Here is a 20,999-nt window from a genome sequence, read left to right on the forward strand (position 1 = left end):
CTCATACTGCCATGTCGGTAGCTCTTTGTCCTTGTTGCTCTCTTCTGATCCGTGATATCGAAGCAAGTATGCCAGTACCTCGAGGTGGGCACGACAGAGTGGGTCATAAGCACCCGGCCTGGTTTCCCAGGTTCCGCCCGCGGCCTCGTGACGACAGTGCCTCGACCAACTGATGGCAGATAAGTAGTAGATAAGGAGCTACCTGGACGGGGGTCAGCTCGTCAGATGATGATGATTCAGGAACGGCACTCAATTCTCACATTCGACCTTTGCAATGATTTACTAGACATCATCGATGTTCAGTATCTACGATCGAAAGTTTGCTTCCATACTATCTGCCTATTCCAGCTCTCAAAATGGTCCCTGGAGGCCTTTTGAAACAGGACGCCTGTATCAGTTCCCGCGGCAATGCGATAAGATAAGTGCATGCGACTAGGTAGCTGGTAGCTATGACATGTCTGGCACGAGACGTGGAGTCTTAACCTAGCTCGGTGCTTTTGGGCGGGCGAACCGAAGGAACCACTGGGCAACCCCCATAGGGATTTTAATGGACCGAAGCACTTTAGTACCTTGATCCAGCGGCTATCCACTGAAAGGCTGCTAGGGAGGTACCTTATTAGGGAGACGCGATAGCCTCCGCATTAGCTGACTCTTGCCTCTCATGTCAGATCTGGGCTGCTTGGGTGGGATGTAGCTTGCCAAGTCAGTATCTCTCGACAGATTGTCCGGCTCCCAATGAATATATGTTTTGACCACTCTTGGAAGGGGGAAAACCTAGCAATGCGTTGTTTCCTTTGCCAACGCATTGACAGCAGAAGATTGAATTGATGCATCTGTCCATCTTCATTGAAGGCTCAATGGAACTCTCAGCTCTGTTGCGGAGGCAACTGGAGCTTCCCCCAGACTTGCACCTGCAGCTGACCCTGACAGTGGTATGTACCTTGAACGATAGGAGATAGCTCCGTATGTGAGTGTGTACCTTGCTAGCCAGCCTGCGCATTCTTGCGAAACGTGAGCCAACCGATGACACAATCGAGGACCAGGATAGCGCATTTCCATTACTCCATTGTAGGTTGCCAAGCAGCCAAGAGAGGCAGCGGATCCCCAGTGCACTCAAGAACCAAGTTCCATCGATTCAATGTTCCTTTTTTTCGCCCACTTCGCCCCTCTCCCCCAGTTGTTGTTTGTCCCTCTCTCCCGTCCGCCTCGTTTCTAGAGCTAGGCTCGCTAGGCTCCCATGTATCGCAGTTGACTCCCCCCAACCCGAAGTCGGCATAGCTTTGCTGAACTTACTCTTAGGTATTCCGCACGCAGTAAATGCAATACGCATTTGGAGCTCACCCAAGTCCCTGCATTTTGTCGTCTTGGAGGGTTCACGTGCTCGGTTCTCTACACTATCCTCTTCCCAATACAGTCAGTGTATCGAGCATGCCAGTTTAGTGTCTCACCCATTTCGGAACCATGGGATCAGCTGGCGGTTGCACATATTGGTTGCATCTCAGATGATGGGCGTTTATCTCGCTGATCCTTGGCGGCCAAGAAGCGTGTCTCTGACTAGAGAATTTACACACAACGCTACCGATTCATCACAGCACGCAAGCAACTTTAGATATTTGCACATTCTGCTCTTTTCAGTGGCTCAGTCATCGTCTCCAAGGTCAGAAAGGCGGTATGATGTGGGTTGTATAATAAGCTGGTGGTGGTGTGGTGACCATCACACCAACCTGCTCATTTTTGAGTCAGTTGAGTCTGCACCTCATGGCGGGGGAGATCGGCTTTTTGCGACTTATTATATAGATAGCTTGTCGGGTCTGTCCTTATCTTTTATGGTCTGCTGTGACCCTCCAACTCAACTCTTGACTCTTGTCATGAGTCGACAGCGCCCCGCCAATCTAGATTGATGGTTATTATAGTCCTGCAGCAGCGTGTACATTCGCCCCGAATCATCACGAACCGATACCGCAGTCCATTCCGGTACTGCAGTATACCCAGAGACAGCCGCTGGATGATTCGGTATTTCATCTATCACCTTCAACCGCTCGGCCTCTGGAGACTTGAGGAAAGGCACCAGGCGCCGATTGTGGCTGATCAATAGCTTATGTGGATTTATTGCCACTTTTGCACCCTGTTCTTGGAAGACATGCATCAAATTGTAAGAACGGAAAAGATAAAAACTTCATTTTCTTCTAGGATCCCGATGGCGACTCTGACCAAACAAGCCTCCGTCACGGCCGGCTAACATCATATAAAAGCATTCGTGTCGTCTGTTCCTGCAATTCTGCGCCTCCGACTGTCCAAGAAGAGCTCCACCATGTCCTTGCTCCTCACTGACTGTCTGCTTGCACTGTTTTGAACACTTGAAGCTCCAGCAATCGGAGTTTGGTATACACTATTATCAGCTGTGAATCTCGGACTGACGTTCTCTGTTTTCTGACAAGATAGTGAAGACGCCGACTGTTGCGTTCTCGTTTCTACAACTTTCAAAGGGCTCCCTGACTCCCTGCGCTACAGTGGGGCCACATTCTGGTCTTGTGTCTTGAGAGCACTGAGAGATCGAGTTTGGACGACAGTTCGAGGCTTGGATGTATTGCGGTTGCCACAAGTACCAATATTGGGCGTATTCTCATTGACTTTATCCGTCTGTACATGTGCCATCGAAGGTTTGATCTTTAGAATATTGTTGACAGGAGGGTAAGATGTCGCGACTGGCCTTTGTTTTGTGGCCGGCGCTGCTTTTGCAAGCCCATCAGTACGGATATCGTCTAACTGCCCCCGCGGTCTCTGAGGATCATTCTTGACTGCACAGGACACTTGATCAGCTGAACCGAATATCTCGACTTTGCGCGGAGAAGCCGATTCGTCCTCCCCATCGCCGTCAATCTGTGCATTTTCGCGAACATGTCCGCCACCCCACGTTAGGTCGGGTTGACTGACCACTTTCTCTATACTTTGAGGATGCTCAAGGCCTGAGCATTGGCCATCCAACTCTGACATATTGGCGGAGAGCCACGACTTCCAATCACTCGAACTCGTAGATGATGTAGACCGATGAGCAATACTGATCCTCGGGCTTTGATACTTAGGGGGGTCGAGAAAGATGGTAGCATGCCCGTGTTTCTCCGACGGCTGTAGAAGATTTGGAACGAGACCATGAGTGCTACATGAGGTATCAACGAGAGCTACATCGTTGGAATAGATGCTTTCCTCGTATGCCATCTTCTGGTCATTTTCAGACTCGCTAGTGCTCGGACGTCGAATCCGAACTTCAGGCAGCGACATTTTCCAAGGATTGAATGCAGGAGATTTGGGTAGCGACGCTTCGGCAGCCGCTTGCATAGATCCCCGTACAGCGCGTCGGTAAGGGCTTTGCGTCCTGAACAAATGACATTCTGGACTTCCAAAGAATGCTGAGCTCCGTGCGGACAACGTTTTGATTGGGGACGCAGGCTTTTTGGCATTCGTGATTGTGAGTGATCGAGTCGAAAAACTCGAGCTTCGCTGCAGGCTGGTATCTCGTAGTGCAGACGATACATCGTCAGCCGAATTCGTTGTTTCCAATCGTATGTTGTTGCAGCTGATGAAGGGATCATCGGTTGGATCTGAATCATTCTTGACTGTGTCAAATTGCATGGTATGGGTAATACCAGATGGGGGCCCGGTTTTGTTGGCGTCGTTGATGATTGTTGTCTTGGACGAAGAGAAAGATCTGGAGCTGCCTCTGGTGGGCACGAGATCTTGTTCGACAAAAACTTCTAGGCTTTTTTGACTCTGGTTGTGAGAGATTTGGACTCTCTTGGGAACTTCCATGCCAGTCCTTTTCATGAGAGCCGAGTACAATCTTTGCCCTCTCAAGTTGTTTGCAGAACTGTTCGTGGTAGAATTTGAATGGATCGTATCTTCCTGTATGTCGGTCCATTCATTGTAGATTGGACGTCGCCGTTGGTGCGAAGCGGCATACGCTCCAGTTTCTTTGATCACCGATAAACGCTGTTTTCCTTGTGTAGTTTGTGAACTATTAACAGTGCCGCAAGTTGTTCCATCCGAATCAGACCAGCTAGTCACCCTCGACCTTTCGTCGGAAGTCCTTCTCTCACTATGGAGGCTTTCAAGACTGCCTTGGCGAGAATGCAACTGATGCTCCAAAGGGATATTGTGGAATGACGGGATACCGGAGCTGACGCGAGAAACTGTTGTGGTTTCTTTCCCAGTGCTGTCAGAATGACGGTCCTCAGATGCGTGGTCTGAGTCTCTCAAGTCAGTCACATAGGTCCTTCGTGCTTCCACCTGCTGAGGCGGAATCGTAACGTCTTCAGTGTCGCCTCTGATGGTGCTGAACAAGGCTTTCAATTTGTGCTTGAAGTTTTGAGAAACCTGGCGTGCCTTGAATCTCAGGCTACTATCCTTCGTGCCCTTGACACGTAGAGAAGTCGTGCCATCACTAAGATTCCGTAGTGTCTTCTTGAAGATCTTTTCCGGCCTAGCTGACCTGGAGCGCAGTTGGGCAGAAGATTGTGATTTCACGAGGCGAGGTATAGTGCTTGCTGCGCTGGGCTCGTTTTTTGCAGCGATTGGCGATGTGTTGTGGTTGAAGGTGGACGTGCTGGAAGATTCCTGTCTGGACCTCAGCACGCTCATCGATCTTGGAGTCCTCAATGCAGATATTTCACTATATTTAACGCTGCGGGCACCTGAGTGGTCGTGTCAGTATTAATTGTCTCTCATACTGGTCCTGAATTTACACACCTGGTGTTACTCCCAATTCCGAACCCGGGTACATTGATTTGGATTTTCGCAATTGACCATGAGAACTAGGAGCTGAAGCGGTTTCATCTTCACGTGTGTAATGTTCCTCTCCTACAAGAAGCGCATTAATGTAGTTGCCCGCCACGCCCTTTGCAGCAGAGACCATGCCAGAGGCTGATGCATGGCTCTGTGGTTGCAGTCGCTGTGTCTGTCCTGTCTGACTCAAACTTGTATTGGCACGAATGACCCTAGTACGTCTCTGCTTGGAAGGAGTATATGGCGCCGTCTCGTCCTTGGGGTTCGAGGCAGAGCCCTTGGGTTGAACAAATCGAACGCTTTGTTGTCTTCGAATGGGATGTGTATCGGAATGTCTTTCGGGGGAGCTCTGATGGCGACTCAGTGCTGGCCGTTCGCTTGATCGAGGTGGTGGCCAATATGCGACACTATTTGACGCTCGATCTCTGGCTCTCACGAAAGCCTCCACAGCAGCACTTTGTGCATCATGTTCGGCTGTCTCTGGGTGGACGTGTATCAGCTGGACGTTCTTCACGGACGAGGTTGACTTGCGGCGGGGGAGATCCTGGGATTTGGTGCTGTTGCGACGCTGCATGTTGATAATCCTAAGTATGCACCCACGGGATTGTGTTGGAATCTGCAGTATTAACCAAAAACACCGTGCTGATGATAGTGCTGAAGAATTGTATAATGCATCTGATAAGAGCCGGATACAGTTAAGGATCTTGAATCTGTGTCGATTGTCATTGCTCTTCGGCTTTGGGGTGACGATGTGGTGGTATTGTTCTCGAATTTCTGGGCAAGGACTACCTAAGGTGTGTAGTCGAATGGCTCTTTCCTCAATGCCACAGACGACCCAAAATTGTGGTTCTCGCCTCGAGTACTTACCTGGCATACTGCTCCAAGGTTCTGTCGAGAAAGAAACTACAGGTTCATGTTTATTTAATTTCAAGAGGTTCAAAATTGTACCATAGTCTCATGTATAAATTCCCAAATCTGTTCTTTATGTATTCATTGTTCACGTCTATATAGTGGAGTACTTCGTGGTCTGCTCAAATGACTGACAGAAGACCTCAAATAAAGGGCAAGATTACGTGACTGGGATACTCGCCTCCCAGATGCACGTTGTGCTTGCCCTTGTTCTTGACATGGTCAAATGTCCCAAAGTTGCTGACAGCGTGACTTCTGCCGCTGATGCTGACTCTCAAGCCCTCGCCGGCCTCGAACTGGATGCCCGTCGCCCAGATTCCAATGTCAAGACGGACTACAGTTCCAGGCTCGATCTTTTCCTCCTTCTCATGTGGGTGGTAGGGCCAATTTGGATGTATCGATCTGCTCTCGTCAATCGCCCTGTGCGAAGCGCGGAGGATACCAAGTGGGCCCTTGTAGGTGACAACCTCGGTCTTTTGTTGAGGCGTGAACTCGTCGAAGGACTTGACTGGCACTCCTTTCCACGGAATGTTGAGATTGAGCATTGGCTGACCAGAAGCATCCAGTTTCTCAATAAAGACATACACGTCCATGTCATCCAAGTCCTTGCATGACATGTAGACTACAGCTTTGGGCATGCCCAAAAGCCGGCTCGCTTTCTCGAATGTGTATGTAAAGGACGCCGAGTCATGTGTTTCAGAGTTGTAGCTTACCGCTGCACTCTCCTTTGGAGGCTGCAGGTCAAGCTTTTGGTCTGATGAGAGGTAAAATTGCTTATACTCTGTTCTTGCAGGGGGGAATTCCTCCTCCACAATGTTCTCGATGGGGTCGTTTTGACCGAATCTCAGAGCTGTAAGACGAATCTTGGGTGTCTTTTCCCATCCATTGTCGACGCCCTTCAGGTATCGGTCGAAGAATTGGACGAGCTCCTCCATACCCTCTTTATTGCCGTACATGTCATACCACTCTTGGGTGCCGTGCCACCGGAGCCACTTGTTCGGGTTATCGACATCAAGCCAGCCCCTAATAGCTCCCATTCCGTGCATTGTGTTTGTCCAAGTTCCTGTGATGTAGGTGGGTACCTTGATCTTCTTCATATCAGGTCGCTTGTCATTCCACCAGGCATCGGCCAGGGGTTGCTGGGCAAACTTTTCCTTAAAGCTTTCCATGCCGTTTCGACCTTTCAGCATGTAATTGACGATAAGGTGGTCAAACAAATCCCCTGCGTAGATGCCGCCTCTGGCGAACTGCTCGCGAAACAAGTCACCACAGCCTTCCCAGGGTGCAATGGCTTTCAGGCTCGGAGGCTGGAGAGCGGCTATAAACCATTGCACAATGGCTAGGTGAGAGTTTCCTGCAAGTCCAACGGTACCGTCGCACCAAGAGAGCTTTGCGAGCGCCTCAATGGTGTCGTATCCATCTTCCGCCTCTTGACTCCCCATGATGACCATGTGACCATCGCTGTCGCCCACGCCGCGGTTATCGATGTTGACCACGGCGTAGCCCCTGGGAACCCAGGTCGCTGGATCGATGCTTTCGAATTTCTCGAGACCGGACAGGGTTTCGGCTGGAATACCAAGGTCCCACGGCGTCATCAGAGAGAGTGACATTAGCCCGTTGAACTTCTTGCCAAAGGGCGACCAGCACAAAATCGCCGGCACTTTCGCCGGGGCCTCGCCGCTAGTGGAAGGAGGAGGACGATAGATGTCGGCGCGAAGAACGGCACCATCTCGCATGGTGATGGGCACATCGTGATCAACCTGAATTGCCGCGTCGAGGGGCTTTGCTCTGGGATCGGGGTATTTCCAGCCGGCTGGGAGGACCTCGCTTCGCTCGTTGAGACCTTGGTAGCCTCCCTGGCCAACTTCAGGGGCGCCAATAGGCACAATTGGGGCTTTGGGAATAGCTGCAGACATGATGACAACCTATGAATGATGACAATATCTACAAGTTTGCCCGCGCATTCTACAATCTTTCCACGACGACCATTTACATGCTCTAGCTCTCAACACCCCACATTGCTACTTTCGGTAATCATAGACTATAGTGGAGTGAGGGGCCGTCGAAAAAGAAGGGTCCATGTCTGAGACATGTCTTGTGACAGCCAGGTGAACTGCCAAACTCAGTAGAGTCATTCTGCGTCGTAGAGGCGAACCTGTTATCGTGTAGATTCTGATCGACGACTTCGGCATCCCCCAGATTCCCCAAGATGCCGATGAATTAGTGATTCCCTATTGGAGGGGCTGCCCCAAAAGGGTGCGGGCCGGTGGAGATTCTTTAAGAGTATACTAGATTTGGAGATGGACGCCACGATGTGGAGAAGAGATACCGAACCGAACCACTCCGAGCCGAAAGACGTGAATGATTGGGGCAATTGTTAGGTCCCGAGTAACATGACTGGGAAAACATCGATGATCAACCGCATCGAGATTCGGTCAATGATCCGAACCGAGCATAGCCTCCCCAGGATGACACCGAGGGGATACTCACTGGATCGGAGAGGCGAACATGGAGTTGGCGCTACTTTCCTGTGACTACAGATATAAGGAAGTTGAGAATCGTTTGTCTTGGGAACAATATTCAGCATATTCAAATCAACGACTGAGTTGAGAACATATTGAAACAGATATACACACAACACTATCTGCATCATGGGTTTCAACAGCGACGCAAAGACGACTGCCGTGGTCGTTGACACGCCCACGTACGAGTACAAGAAGGTGGACACCACCAACCACCGAGTTCCGAAGCCATCTGGCCCCAACAAGATCTTCGAACAGGAGGGTGTCACCTATGGCGACTGGAGAGATGACCTCGTCCGCGACGGTTACGTTGTTGTCAAGGGTGCTGTCCCCAAGGACCGCATTGAGGCATACGGTGAGGATATGATGTCCTACCTTGAGAACTTGTGAGTTATCCCCTTTCGCCTTGATTGCAACAATATTCGAAGCAAACACTGACTCAGCATCCCAGCGGCGGCGGTCTTGGCTTCAAGCGGGATGACCCTTCCACTGTTGAGGAGAAGCACCTCCCCATTATTACCGAGAAGGGCATGATCCTGGGCTATGGTGCCCAGCACGAATCCTTTGCCTGGGGTATCCGCCAGGAGCCCGGTGTGATTGAAGCCTTTGAAAAGGTGTACGACACGCCCGATGTCATTGTCTCCTTCGATGCTGTGAACATCTCTTTCCCCAACCGAAAGGACATCAAGCCCAACAAGCCCTGGCCGCACCAGGACCAGGACCCCGAGAAGCCCGGCTTCCGGTGCCTGCAGGGGCTGGTCAACGTGTTCCCCAACGGCGACAAGGACGGCGGCCTGATTGTGTGCAAGGGCGCGCACCTGCTGAGCGAGGAGTTCCACGAGGCCTTCAAGAACGAGACCAACCGAATCTGGGCCTGGACCAAGGAGTGGTACGGCTTCACCGACGAGGGCATGGCCTGGCTCAAGGACAAGGGCTGCGAGTGGATCAAGGTCAATGCCGAGCCCGGCGACCTCTTGCTCTGGGACAGCCGCACGCCGCACTACAACCTCAGCCCCACGGGCACGGCGCCGCGCTTCTGCACCTACACGTGCTACATGCCCGCCGCCGACGCCACCCAGGAGGACCTCATTCGCAAGAAGGGAGCCTTTGACAACCTCCAGGGCACCACCCACTGGCCCAACGCCATGCACGTGGCCGACCTCCCCGTCAAGCGCAATGGCGAGGACTGCCCCTACAACACCCGCAAGCCGAGGAAAGCCCCAGAGATGACCGAGAGAGGTTATCTATTGACGGGCATTCCTTACATCCAGCCTACGTCAGCATAAATGAGCTCGAGAAGAGTTATTTTGTATTTTAGCGTTTGATAACCAAAATTGTAAAATGTGCCAATACTTTCTGGGACTTTCTTTTGTGATAAAATGCAATATTTCTCGTGCTGGCATGCAGAATAGTGATTGGTGATTTGTTAATTAGGAAGAGTTGAATAACTCGGAGAAATTCGTTATAAAAACTAATACGCTTAAAAAAGGAAATTCCAATTAAGCAAATAAGACGAAAAGTTTCGCAAATAGTTTCCTTTTTATATTTGAAAATATAATGCTTGGTCTCTAATTAGCCTGTGATAATCATATAAGAACATGATTGTGTGGGTATGTACTTTCGATATTTAATGTAAATAGGTGGCTTAAACTGGAATTCTATGTATTCATCATTCAGATAGATCATCACCAATCAGTCGCCCAATAATCTGGTATATTTTTCAAGCATTTCATCGTCAAATCGTACAAATCTCAACAAAAAAGTCCGTTCTATAAGGTCTCGGGGAAGAGCTGGGTAAAATCCACCCAGTCCCACCCAATATCGTGGGTGACCTCGGGTGAAAAGCCGGCGTCTATCGACTCTAGAGAGATGGCCGGCGACTCGCCAAACGCTGCGCTAAAGTCCATGTTGGCAAAGTCCATCTGTTCGTACGACGGCGGATCAAAGGTATTTGGTGGCCCTGGGTGGCCTGGGCCAGCTGGGTGTTGGGTCTCCGAGCCTTCAGGGACACTGTGCTGTTGTACCACGTTACCGGCCTGTGTGGCTGCCACCCCGGCTCTCTGTGCAGCCATCACCCGCGGCGTAGTGGCCGAGGATGAAGACATCATTTTTCTGATGAGCAATTCAAGCTTGTCTAAAACGGCATGGAGTTTGCCGTCCGCGGTGAAAAGCTCATTGTGTTGTTTGGTGAAATCTGCTGCATCGTGTATGAGCTAGTTTCGTATGTCAGCCATTTGTCGCCCCCGAGAACAAGAAAAGGGAGGGAGTAGCCTGGGCGGAATTTGTGACTCACGTTGAGATCCGACTTGGCCATTCTGGACTTGGGATTTCTGATTATGTTCACCGAGAGAATGTACAGTGCATGCAATGGCACAGATATGGAAGGCAAAAGAGGTTTCATGTCAGAGTCGGCTGCCTCAATGAGAAGCTGCACTGTGCGTCTCGCAGAGTTGATCGCGAGCGTTGGTCCGTTGCGGATGACATGTTCAAAGGGGGTACCAGGTGCCACAGCATCGATAGCCATCTGTATGGCCTTGTTACTGACCAACAAGCTGTTACGCATGAGCATAAGCAGACTATGATCATGTTAGCTGGGCTGGTTTGAAGAAGCAAATGCAGCATGATGATTGCTGGACCTACGCTTGATTATACTGCAATGCGATGAAAGAAGTGAATGGAAAGATTCCAGGATCATATATAAAGTCGGACCGCGGTCTGGAAAGCATGTAAGCAAGATGAAATAATTACCGAGACCAGCATCAAGGCGGTTGACTGACTTGTATTCGTCGGGGAGATCATCTGCCCACCGTATCAACCTGGTGGACGAATCACCAATCGTTTTGACCTTGTCTCTGACAGCAATGTCGAGGCCGCTACTCCCAGCAGTCTCCTCAGTGTTTCTGGAATGAGTTGCAAGTCGGCTGATCTCACCGAGAAGATCGGCAAAGCTCCCAAGTATGCGCAAAAAAGAAGGGCGCGGATGGCTGCGCCCATTGGTCGAAAAGGACCAGCTTCCAGGATCTAAATCCTGGCAGCTCTCGTCCAGAATCAAGGGTGGCCGTCCCAGCTCGAAAGCTAGTATGCGCTCGAAGCAGTATATACACCACCATGTTCGTAGCCTATCGCCCTCATGATGGGATTTGGTTGTATTGACCGAATGCTGGGTTTGCCCTCTTCGCGGTGGGGAAGCAGGTCGGCTCAGGCCTTGGGACATGGCCATGGAGACGCATAAACCAAGGGCCGACCACGCGGCTGATATTTGATCATGACTCTTGAGACAAAGCGACACGAGAAACATTAACTGAACGGCCTGAATTGTATTCCAGCCAATCATATGACCAACAAAGCTCCGGCAGAAATCGAGATTTGACGCCGAGTAATCTCTCCATTCTTTCCGCTCGTGGCTCAGGGCACCGAGGCCAAGCACCAAGTATATAAGCAGCAGTGGCAGGAAGCCATGCTCATGTGCAAATTGCGCCGGACCGAGTTGCAGAGCAATATCTAGCATCTGCCCAGTCTTGGCTGCATCAAGCACAGGAAAGACAGCATTGACTTCCTCTAGGTATAAAAAGAGTAATTCTTGGGAAGTAGCATGGTCCGGAAAGGGAGGTGTCTCTTGGACGAGAAGAGGTTGCTGAAAGGGTGTGTTTGACTCGGCCGGTGTGAGAAGAGGACCCAGTCGTTTGCGTAAACCAAGACGGTGAAATGCGAGATCAAGCCAGTCGGTCAATAGCTCCGATGTACAACTTCCCGAGCTCGGCCTCATCATGGGCAGGCGGCCGGAGAACTTGGTCGTCTGAGTGACATGATCAGTCTCGGCGTGCATATCGGCAGCAAAGTCTGTGCCGCCATCTGGTACGCGCCTTGGAGGGGGATTCCATGGTCGACCAGCATTGGTCTCTTCCTGCAGCTCATTGGCCGAGCGAGGTGTAAGAGGCACTACAGTACTAGGTCTTCTGTGCTGGGACTGTGATGACGGGGTGGGTACCGGAGCAGGCTCTGCGGGGGCATCTATAAGTGATGCTCTTCGAAAGTTTGTCTGCACAGTCGGACTAGTCACTGTTGCCGTTGCCTGCGTGCTATTGCTACCCGGGGTTGCACCGGCTTCGTGCCGTGTGATGGACACTCCGGGCCGGCGCTTATCAACGGTGACGCAGGGGATGCCGGCCGTCAGACAAGCACGGCACGACGGCTTCTGCTCATCGCATCGGGACTTTCTGCTTCTGCAGTAATTGCAAGCAAAATTGAGTCTCCGGCGCTTGGGTGGTGCTTCGGGAGACGTTGGGTTGGGGTTGGAGTTGCCGGTAGCGAGAGGCGACGGGGGCATGATTGGACCGGATTGGCTGTGGTAGTAGTATAGTGTAGATATACTCTACGTCAGCCCCCTCAGCCAAACTTGCCGCCTAGGTCAATGCAATTGCGTACCAGACTGTCGGGATCGCCGCAATGGAAAAGACACATACAGAATCTGGGGTAAAGGCACGCGGCAAACGTACGATGTGTATATGTGAGATGCCGAAGAGGGCCATGCGCTGTAGGCAGTATGCAGAGCCAGAGATGCCGTACCGAAAGACAAGAAGAAACTAAACTGGGGTCTGTTCAGCAGTTATACCACTAGGTTCCGGGGTCGGCTCGTGACCCCAAATTCGTACCCATCCCCCACAAAGACCGAGTGTGGAGGAGGCGACGCTTAGGTGGTCTAGAACCCCTGTAACTCAGCGACTTGAGCATTGCTCAGCTGTAACCGTCCCCCCTGGCCCGCAGGCCCAATTTGCGGGGTACACCGACCGTCACCTACTGTACCGAGTAGCAGCCTCCAGGTTTGTTGCAGGCCAACGGGCCGACCGTTACTGTTTTGAGCAAGATCAACGCTAGACTTGGCTCCTGACTCTGTGAAAAGTTGCCGGTTCCGACTCAATTGGAATCGTCGTGATTGGACTGTCATATGGCCGCAGCGGCATCTCATCCATCGGCAACTTTTTGTGGGCCGGGGCAACTAGACGCCCTCCTCCTCCTCCTCTAGCACAACTCCAAAAAAGAATGAGCCTGGCATATATGACTAAGGCAAGGTGGTGGTAATGGCAGATGAATACAAAACTCCTTATGTGTCCCTGACACGACGACACGTAATCCCATGATACGCAGACAGAGGGTGTCACCAAAAGAAGTAGGTGTCATAGGCACGGATTGCACTTATCAGCCTGCGGGTCTCAACCGTCTTTTGTCTTCTTGCTTGTTTCGACGACTCGACTTGGCCCTTTCTTATCTTTTAGAGGCCAACATATTGTAATACTTATACTGCGCTCCGCTTCGCGAGCTAGTCCGCGCGATCATGGGCGTCGAAGATCCAAAAGTCCCCGCACCGGAGGCAGAAACCATCGAAGCCGTCGAAATGGGCAGAGAACCACGAGTCCCTGGCGCTCATGGTGCTGGCACTGTCCGGTTGCTGGACGAGAATACCGTCGTCTTGATTCCGACACCAAGCCCGGATCCAAAAGGTTTGTGAATGCAAAAAGCCGCGACTTTCTACGAAACTCCAATAGCCGTGAACACATTGATGAACATTCTGACTAACACATTTCATCTACAGATCCTCTCAATCTACCAGCATGGCGAAAATTCATGGTTATTTTCATCGTCGGAGTCTACTCTGCCTTTGCCGTTGCCACGACCTCTGGCCTAGGCGCCGTATACCCCGAAGTGATGGCCGCGTATCCGGGACAAGAATCTCAGGCCACAGATCTGTTGACATACCCGACACTGTTCATGGGCATTGGAAATCTGATTGCCATGCCCCTTTGCGTTGCCATCGGTCGCCGCCCAGTCTTTTTGCTCTCCATGGTACTTCTCGTGGCTTCTGGAATCTGGTGTGCTTGTTCAAAGTCGCTCTCCAGCCACATTGCTGGCCGTGATGTCTTTAGCATGGCAGCTGGCCAATCTGAAGCTCTGGCACCAATGATTGTGCAAGAAATCCACTTTCTTCACGAGCGAGGAAGCAAGGTGGCCTGGTTTGTGGGTGTTCAGACGGCTGGCACTGCCGCTTTCTTCGTTGCTACCGTCTATATTGTTCCGGCCATCGGTCTGGGATGGTGGTACGGTATCATCACCATCATCAATGGTATCGTGCTCATCTTGGCCTTTTTCTTTGTCGTCGAGACCAAGTTTGATCGCCCCGAGGACGCCCTGGAGGGTGAAGTTCACTTGCACCTTGACGAGAATGGAGACCCTATTGCCAAGGGTGGCAGGGAACTTCTGTTCCGCGTCACCACGGCTCAGAACCACGTGCTCCAGCCTGAGAAATTTGGACCACGTACTTGGCGACATGACTTGAAAATCTTCCACGTCCAGCCCGACTGGAAGGCATGTCTCCTCTTCTACAAGGACACAGCTCTCGGCTTGGCCCTGCCCACCATATTATGGCTAGTTCTTCTCAATGGCGCGTTCCTTGGTGTCTACGTCTACCAAGCTTCGACATTTGCGCAAATTCTCATGGCACCACCCTACTCATTCACCTCGGCCGATCTGGGCTGGGTGCAGTTGGCACAGGTTCTTGATTGTGTCATCATGGTTCCCTTGCTAGGCTACGGGTCCGACCGGGTCGTCAAGCTCATGAGTCGGTGGCGCAAGGGTATCTTTGAGCCCGAGTATCGTCTCATTGTGCTGGCTATCCCAGCCGTTGCCGTTGTCATTGCTTGTGTCTTGTATGGCCAGGCGGGCCAGTTTCCCAACCTCTGGTCGTGGATGACAATTGTAGCCCCATACCACTTGGGCTACTTCTCATTCCTAGGAGCAAATCTTGTGGGTATCACGTACGCGGTAGACAGTTTCCCCGAACGTGCTGGCCCATTGCTGCTGCTCATCTGCGCCGGACGTGGTTTCATCTCGTTTGGTCTCAGCTATTCGACTGTCCCACTGATCAATCTCACTGGCTATAACGGTGCCATGAACGTTTTTGCCATTATCTGCGGTATCTTGTCGGCGCTTGGAATTCCCGCGTATTTCTTTGGTGGCGTCGTACGGAGATGGGCTACCCGGACCTTCTGGAAGCCCGTTGAAAACGTGGACTGAGAAATGAACTCGACAAGTAGATAGCTTATAGTAACTGGACCCTCATACTACTATGTAAATACACTCCATATGTTTTTGATTTAGAGTTAGCCCTGAAGAAATTAATGTTCAAAGCATGTTATTTCAGCAATCACTCAACCGGGCTTCCTTCCCTTTTTTGTTCTTCTTCTCAATTCTTCTAAGATGAATGTCCTCAGTACAGAAAAGACGTCCTTCTCCCAAAGTCCGTGCAGGGACCAAAATGATTATCAGAGAGGCTCGCGGGAGTGTTATGCATGTGGGCAGCAATCTGCAGTTTTTCTTGCATGCATAGCCGCTAGATCTTACTTCAAGGATCCTATGTAGTCTGTCATGATTTCATCTCCAGTCGACTCCGCCAGCATGAATCAAAAGGTACATGATATTTATATAAGAAGATTGGAGTCATTACCAGGAATTTACGCCATAAATACCACTATTGCATATTTATAAAGTTGACCTTATATCTGTATCTCTATTTCATCGCGTGCCTTGGACTTTAATGTTATCAATAGCCTTGCAGAAACTACATTCCCGCATTATTGCGGCACCAACTGAAGGTTGTTGAAAGGTGTTCTGAAATAAAATAGCAACCAGAATATCCATACATGTACACATACATAAGAAAAACTAGCCAAGTCTTGTTGGTGGACACCGTTGTTGCTTGTTACCCTCTAATGTGAGTATCCGTGTGAGCAGATCTAAACGCCATAATCGACCAGGACAGTTACACTAGACAAATCAGGATTGAGTTGGGGACCAATGTTGAGTTGGGCACTGCCGTCGGTCTGGAAGACGGTAGAGCCGTTACAATCGCAGTTCAGGACCGGCGGGTCATTGTTGACGACAACGACGACGCATTGACAGGGAAAGTAACCAGCGGAAATGATGTCATTTGCACTATCAAAGAAAATGGGCACCGTGTCGGCCGAATCGACATTGGCAATATTGCCAGTGGCCACGTCAATGAGGTAGCCCTGGTCATTAATCGTAAAAATCCCATCGAGGTTGTTGAAAGTGGCGATTCCTTCGACGCCACTCGACAGGACTGGTTGATTAAACAATGTCGTACCGTCCGGCACGTTGGTCGATCCCAAAGATCGGAGTAGGAACGTTGTTGGCGTGGGAGTTGGGGTAGTAGTAGTACTTGTACTGGACGAAGTAGTCGTGCTGGTCGAAGTGGTGCTGGTCGAAGTGGTGCTGGTCGAAGTAGTAGAGGTAGTCCTTTTTGTCGTGAACGTTTCGGTGAACGTTTCGGTCAACGTTCTCGTGTAAGTGGTCTGCAACTTGGTTTGAGTTCTGTAGATAGGAGCTGGTTGAACATCATTCCAAGGCGGTTGATTGGTGTCTGGCTGGCCATAGTACTTGTCATCATGTGTCGACTCGTCCAATGTCGGGTCGATATAGGCTGGCTCGTTGTAGGATGGCTCATTGTAGGATGGCTCATTGTAGGATGGCTCGTTATAGCTTGGCTTGCCATGATGGATGAACGGGGCCCCGTTGAGATCCGGGTCTGTGAAGGGCTCATCAGGCTTTGGAAATGGTCCGTGACGGAATGGCCCTTTTGGCGCGAAATGCGGTTCATGAGGGAAAGGACGTTTCGGACCGTGATAAAAGTCGGGCAGATCCTCAGAATCTTCGCAATCCTCTGGGCGAGCCAGAGCGAGCAACGGAAAGATGAGCCAAAAGTAGCCAAACAACATGATGTAAGTGACCTGTCTGCGGGCAACGCATGGAGTATAGACATGATCAGCAGCACGGAACTTAGGGGCGTGAACTCCTCTTTAGTACATGCAAGTCGTCGGTGGCTGTCGGGGTTGACATATTGCGCCGTTAAAGATCTAATGTCGGTTCTGAAATTACAGGCCGGAAGACCAAACTAAAACGTGATCATTGGGTTGAAAGCGGGATGTCTGTTCCATCTTACGCACGGCCTATGATGAACTTTGAAAGAAAAAAGAAAGAAGAGAAAGCTTCAAGGTTGAGCTGTGGAAAATCCATGGCTTAGAAAGTCACGTCGTATTCCCTTTGTTGATGCCCACTGTACTAGATACCCTCACGGTCTGTCCAATAATCCGTGAGCCAAGTTTGTTGATGATACCTCGTAGACCATTGTCTAAAATTGGTTTGGCGGTTTATTGAATGTATTGAGCTTGTTCAATGGCCTAGCTGACGTTCAGCTTTTAAAATTCACTTGTGTTTGACGTGAGATGGGTCTGGATGAGGCACTCTGGAGAAATGAATGTTTCCTTCTTACAGTATCCATCCATTGTGGCGAATGTATTATCGTAGACCCGCGCATACTATTGTTCTAAGTGACTTGAACGAACCAGGGTTATACCTCTTATCTGGAAATGTTACTACGCAGTCTCGAGCTCAGTGGATGGACTTGCTAAGTGAATGCATGCATGGGCGAAGATAACAACGTCAGTCAACCACGTTAGATGGAGCCAGACCGTCAGAGGACGGATTGGGCTACAGCTTTTCAACACAGATGCATGGCAGGAACCATGCCATAGTTTCCGTGAATATACTCTTGGCTCAGTAGGACACAAGTTCAAGTCACCTGGGCACGAAGAAGATTCGTTTGTGGAACGTAATGAATTCGCAGATCACAGTGAAACCTAAACACTGCTGGGTATAGCGATCCTCAATCGGCGTTCCACGTCCTCGCGACCTGGACTCCGGAGAGTTCCTGGCCGCTCATGTGGAAGAGCTGTCTCAGCTATCCACCCAATCATGCGGAAAACCACCGCAACGATGACCTTCCCTTACACATGACCGAAAAGAGGGAGAAAAGGCAAAAAAAAAGTAGTCGTGCAAAACGAGATGCGGTGATGCGAGATATCAGGACCCCAAAACGCCCCTTTTTTGTATTGAGGATCTCTTTTGGTACTCCATCGTCTATCTGCATGCGGATGATGTCGTCGAATTATGTCCAGGAGACAATGATGCCCATTTTTCTATGCGCCCATACCATCGTGAGAGAGCTCTGCAGATATCCGAGCTGTACCATCAAGTCGTGACCAATGCCCAAAACACAAAGGAAAGTAGAGTGAAAACATCTACTTTCTGCGGAAAGAGCAACCCTCGGTAAGTCTGGCCTTACCACCGGTGGGCTGGCACAGAACGGTGGTGCAACCCTGGCAGATGACAACGGTCTGAGCGTGAGAGAAGACGGTGGTGATGGTGAAGCATCCCGGGCACTTGACGTCCATGAAGAACGAGCGGGGAGCAGGGACCAGGGCCTATCAATTAAATGTTTATGTCAGCGACAGCACGATGGCGGCGAGTGCTGATGAACATGTCGTACCTTGAGCTTGTGCTTCTTAGCCTCGGCAGCCGGGCTGGGGTTGAGGAGATCGACGGCGAGAACCTGGAAGAAGAAATCGGTCAGCATCACGGCTTGGGAGGCAAAGCGTGATTGAAGCATCGCGACCGGCGGCCCTCGCTCGTCAAGCAGCATCATTTATCGAACATGTCGTGTCTCGTCGCGTTTCCCATCTCGTGTCGTGTCCTATTCCTTCCTATTGTCTGCCCAATTGATGTTTCGAATTGTCGTCGATGTCATAGACTGGTAGCGTTGGAGATATCGTGGCAAAAATTTGGGATGCTGCTGCTTGACCGAGCTGATTGGATACCGGGGAAAATTGATTGCGGTCGGTATCGCTGATTCGTAATTGTTTTCAACTTACCATTTTGACTAAAAGTGGTGCAAGTTGCTGATTTGATCGATATCGACGCGGACTGCGTTATTGACTGATGGAAATCTGGATGAATAATTTGGCGGCAGATTTGCGCTCGCTGTCGATAGATGTGAGGGGAAGGAGATCGTGTGAAGTCAAAAAGTTCGAATTTTCGGCCCAGGACACTTTTGTTGCAACGAGCTCCACCGTCCCAGAGGCGAGATTCCTGGCGCCAGCACAAATCCGATCTAGTGGAGGGGAGGGCTTAGGGCTCGCTACTGCCTTGGGGGACCTTTTTGTCCGTGCTCCTTTTTTTCTGATGCCTGCCGCCAAGCATCAAGTCAGGTGGCGCCAGCTGAAGAGGGGCCATCTTCACTTACTTTGCGGCTGCCGCTGTGCCATGAACTCATCCCTATTCCTGTCAATCGTCTCTGTTGTCATGAAACCTGCAAATGGCGAATATCTAAGCAAAGCATGGAGTTGAACAGTATACTCTAATAAAATACATTGTCACAAGTCTTTCACATTTCATCTCAACCCTTGAAAGTTGCCACTGAATGCAATAAACCCCCTTTCTCACGAGACTTGTCGCGTGCTTGCTGACAATCATCATGCACAATTGCCCACTTAGCGTGATAGCTAACCCCCGACCTATGATCTCAATCAGGGTCCGTCTTCGCGGGGCAGATTTCCGGGTTGCCTGCTAGGTAAGGTAGGTTGCTCCATACAACCAAACAAGCCCATCCATTCATTAGGCATAAGAATTCGAGTACACACCAAACAGGAGAGGTCCGGCGGAGACTCATATGATTCAAGACACGTTGTGCACCTCCTATACTTGTACGGCCTTCACGTCCTCGTCTCGATTCCATACCTTGTCCTGGGCAAACCTCTCACATCATCATGGCCGCGCCTACAGAGCAGCGCATTGCTGTTCCCATTGACGATCCCAATGCCGACACAGAATGGTAAGCAGTGTGATTGTACTACATCTTAGTACTACATCTTAGTTGAAGGCTGGTTACTGATCGCACACGTCCCATAGGAATGAGATTCTGCGCAAGCATGGAGTCATCCCTGAGAAACCTCCTTCCCCTACTCCCATGATCGAAGAGGCCATCCTCGAAGGCCGGAGAATAGCACACGAGAACCGACTGGAAGGCAAGGACCTCGACGAACTAGATGAGCTGGAAGACCTCGAGGATGAAATGTTCCTCGAGTCGTACAAGCAGAAGAGAATGCAGGAGCTCAACAACCTGACCAAGAAAGCCATCCACGGCAGCGTTTACCCGTTATCGAAACCAGATTATCAACGGGAGGTGACCGACGCTTCAAAGAACGGACCCGTCTTTGTCAACATGACATCTTCCATGGGCACCAACATCGAGTCCAGAGTCTTGTCAGAGCTATGGCGCCAGGCAGCAAAAGAATACGGTGATGTCAAATTCTGCGAGATCCAAGCCGCAAAAGCCATCGAAAATTACCCGGACAAGAACTGTCCCACTATCCTGGTCTACCGCAATGGCGACATTGTCAAACAGATTGTGACCCTCATGACCGTTGGAGGTGTTCGCATGGGCATGATGGAAATCGACAACTTGTTGGTTGAAGTTGGCGCCGTGGAGGAAAAGGACATGAGAGTAGTGAAGAGGAAGCGCGCCGCTGAAGATGCTCGGGAAGAACAACTGATGGGCAAGACCGGCCTCAGGAGTGGAAACCTACGCCATGCTACGGTCGACGATGACGACGACGATTGGGAATGAGGCCACCATGATCACAGACAAGTAGACCTTGCTCGCGAGGCACGGTAATACGTAGCCTGCCTTTTTTCCGCTGTGGCAAAATCCATTGGGAAGATACTTTGCCAGCCAAAAGGACACCACCTCGAAAGGGACAAACCTATACCCTCAATAAGCCCAGTCTCATTGGTAGAGACCAAAAACCCGGAAGCCGACCATACCAGTCGATGACAAGGAACAAAATAGTCGCAATTGCTACAAAATGAGTGTCAGTCGCC

The 20,999-nt window shown here is 50.6% G+C and overlaps 8 protein-coding genes across 8 annotated transcripts; 3 read left to right on the forward strand and 5 right to left on the reverse strand.

Annotated features, from left to right (window-relative positions):
* Positions 1-2,505: 2,505 nt before the first annotated feature.
* On the reverse strand, positions 2,506-5,353 carry PFICI_02850 (uncharacterized protein; the record flags this gene model as incomplete). The annotated part of the gene is made up of 2 exons (XM_007831431.1): positions 2,506-4,688; positions 4,744-5,353. 2 exons carry the CDS (start codon positions 5,351-5,353, stop codon positions 2,506-2,508), a joined length of 2,793 nt encoding a protein of 930 aa, XP_007829622.1.
* A 478-nt stretch (positions 5,354-5,831) lies between these two features.
* On the reverse strand, positions 5,832-7,604 carry PFICI_02851 (uncharacterized protein; the record flags this gene model as incomplete). Its single annotated transcript, XM_007831432.1, has 1 exon — positions 5,832-7,604. The coding sequence occupies one exon, from the start codon at positions 7,602-7,604 to the stop codon at positions 5,832-5,834; it is 1,773 nt and encodes a 590-aa protein (XP_007829623.1).
* Positions 7,605-8,339: 735 nt separating this feature from the next.
* Positions 8,340-9,496, forward strand: PFICI_02852 (uncharacterized protein; the record flags this gene model as incomplete). The annotated part of the gene is made up of 2 exons (XM_007831433.1): positions 8,340-8,596; positions 8,662-9,496. 2 exons carry the CDS (start codon positions 8,340-8,342, stop codon positions 9,494-9,496), a joined length of 1,092 nt encoding a protein of 363 aa, XP_007829624.1.
* Positions 9,497-9,979: 483 nt separating this feature from the next.
* Positions 9,980-12,537, reverse strand: PFICI_02853 (uncharacterized protein; the record flags this gene model as incomplete). Its single annotated transcript, XM_007831434.1, has 4 exons — positions 9,980-10,423; positions 10,504-10,786; positions 10,851-10,925; positions 10,988-12,537. 4 exons carry the CDS (start codon positions 12,535-12,537, stop codon positions 9,980-9,982), a joined length of 2,352 nt encoding a protein of 783 aa, XP_007829625.1.
* Positions 12,538-13,542: 1,005 nt separating this feature from the next.
* On the forward strand, positions 13,543-15,278 carry PFICI_02854 (uncharacterized protein; the record flags this gene model as incomplete). The annotated part of the gene is made up of 2 exons (XM_007831435.1): positions 13,543-13,708; positions 13,801-15,278. The coding sequence occupies 2 exons, from the start codon at positions 13,543-13,545 to the stop codon at positions 15,276-15,278; spliced, it is 1,644 nt and encodes a 547-aa protein (XP_007829626.1).
* A 719-nt stretch (positions 15,279-15,997) lies between these two features.
* On the reverse strand, positions 15,998-16,999 carry PFICI_02855 (uncharacterized protein; the record flags this gene model as incomplete). Its single annotated transcript, XM_007831436.1, has 1 exon — positions 15,998-16,999. The coding sequence occupies one exon, from the start codon at positions 16,997-16,999 to the stop codon at positions 15,998-16,000; it is 1,002 nt and encodes a 333-aa protein (XP_007829627.1).
* Positions 17,000-18,361: 1,362 nt separating this feature from the next.
* PFICI_02856 (40S ribosomal protein S27) lies at positions 18,362-18,729 on the reverse strand (the record flags this gene model as incomplete). Its single annotated transcript, XM_007831437.1, has 2 exons — positions 18,362-18,544; positions 18,610-18,729. 2 exons carry the CDS (start codon positions 18,727-18,729, stop codon positions 18,362-18,364), a joined length of 303 nt encoding a protein of 100 aa, XP_007829628.1.
* Positions 18,730-19,885: 1,156 nt separating this feature from the next.
* PFICI_02857 (uncharacterized protein) lies at positions 19,886-20,745 on the forward strand (the record flags this gene model as incomplete). The annotated part of the gene is made up of 2 exons (XM_007831438.1): positions 19,886-19,950; positions 20,028-20,745. 2 exons carry the CDS (start codon positions 19,886-19,888, stop codon positions 20,743-20,745), a joined length of 783 nt encoding a protein of 260 aa, XP_007829629.1.
* Positions 20,746-20,999: the final 254 nt, after the last annotated feature.

This window comes from Pestalotiopsis fici (assembly GCF_000516985.1).
Source record: "Pestalotiopsis fici W106-1 unplaced genomic scaffold PFICI_Scf_2, whole genome shotgun sequence".
NCBI classification, from domain to species: Eukaryota; Fungi; Ascomycota; class Sordariomycetes; order Amphisphaeriales; family Sporocadaceae; genus Pestalotiopsis; species Pestalotiopsis fici.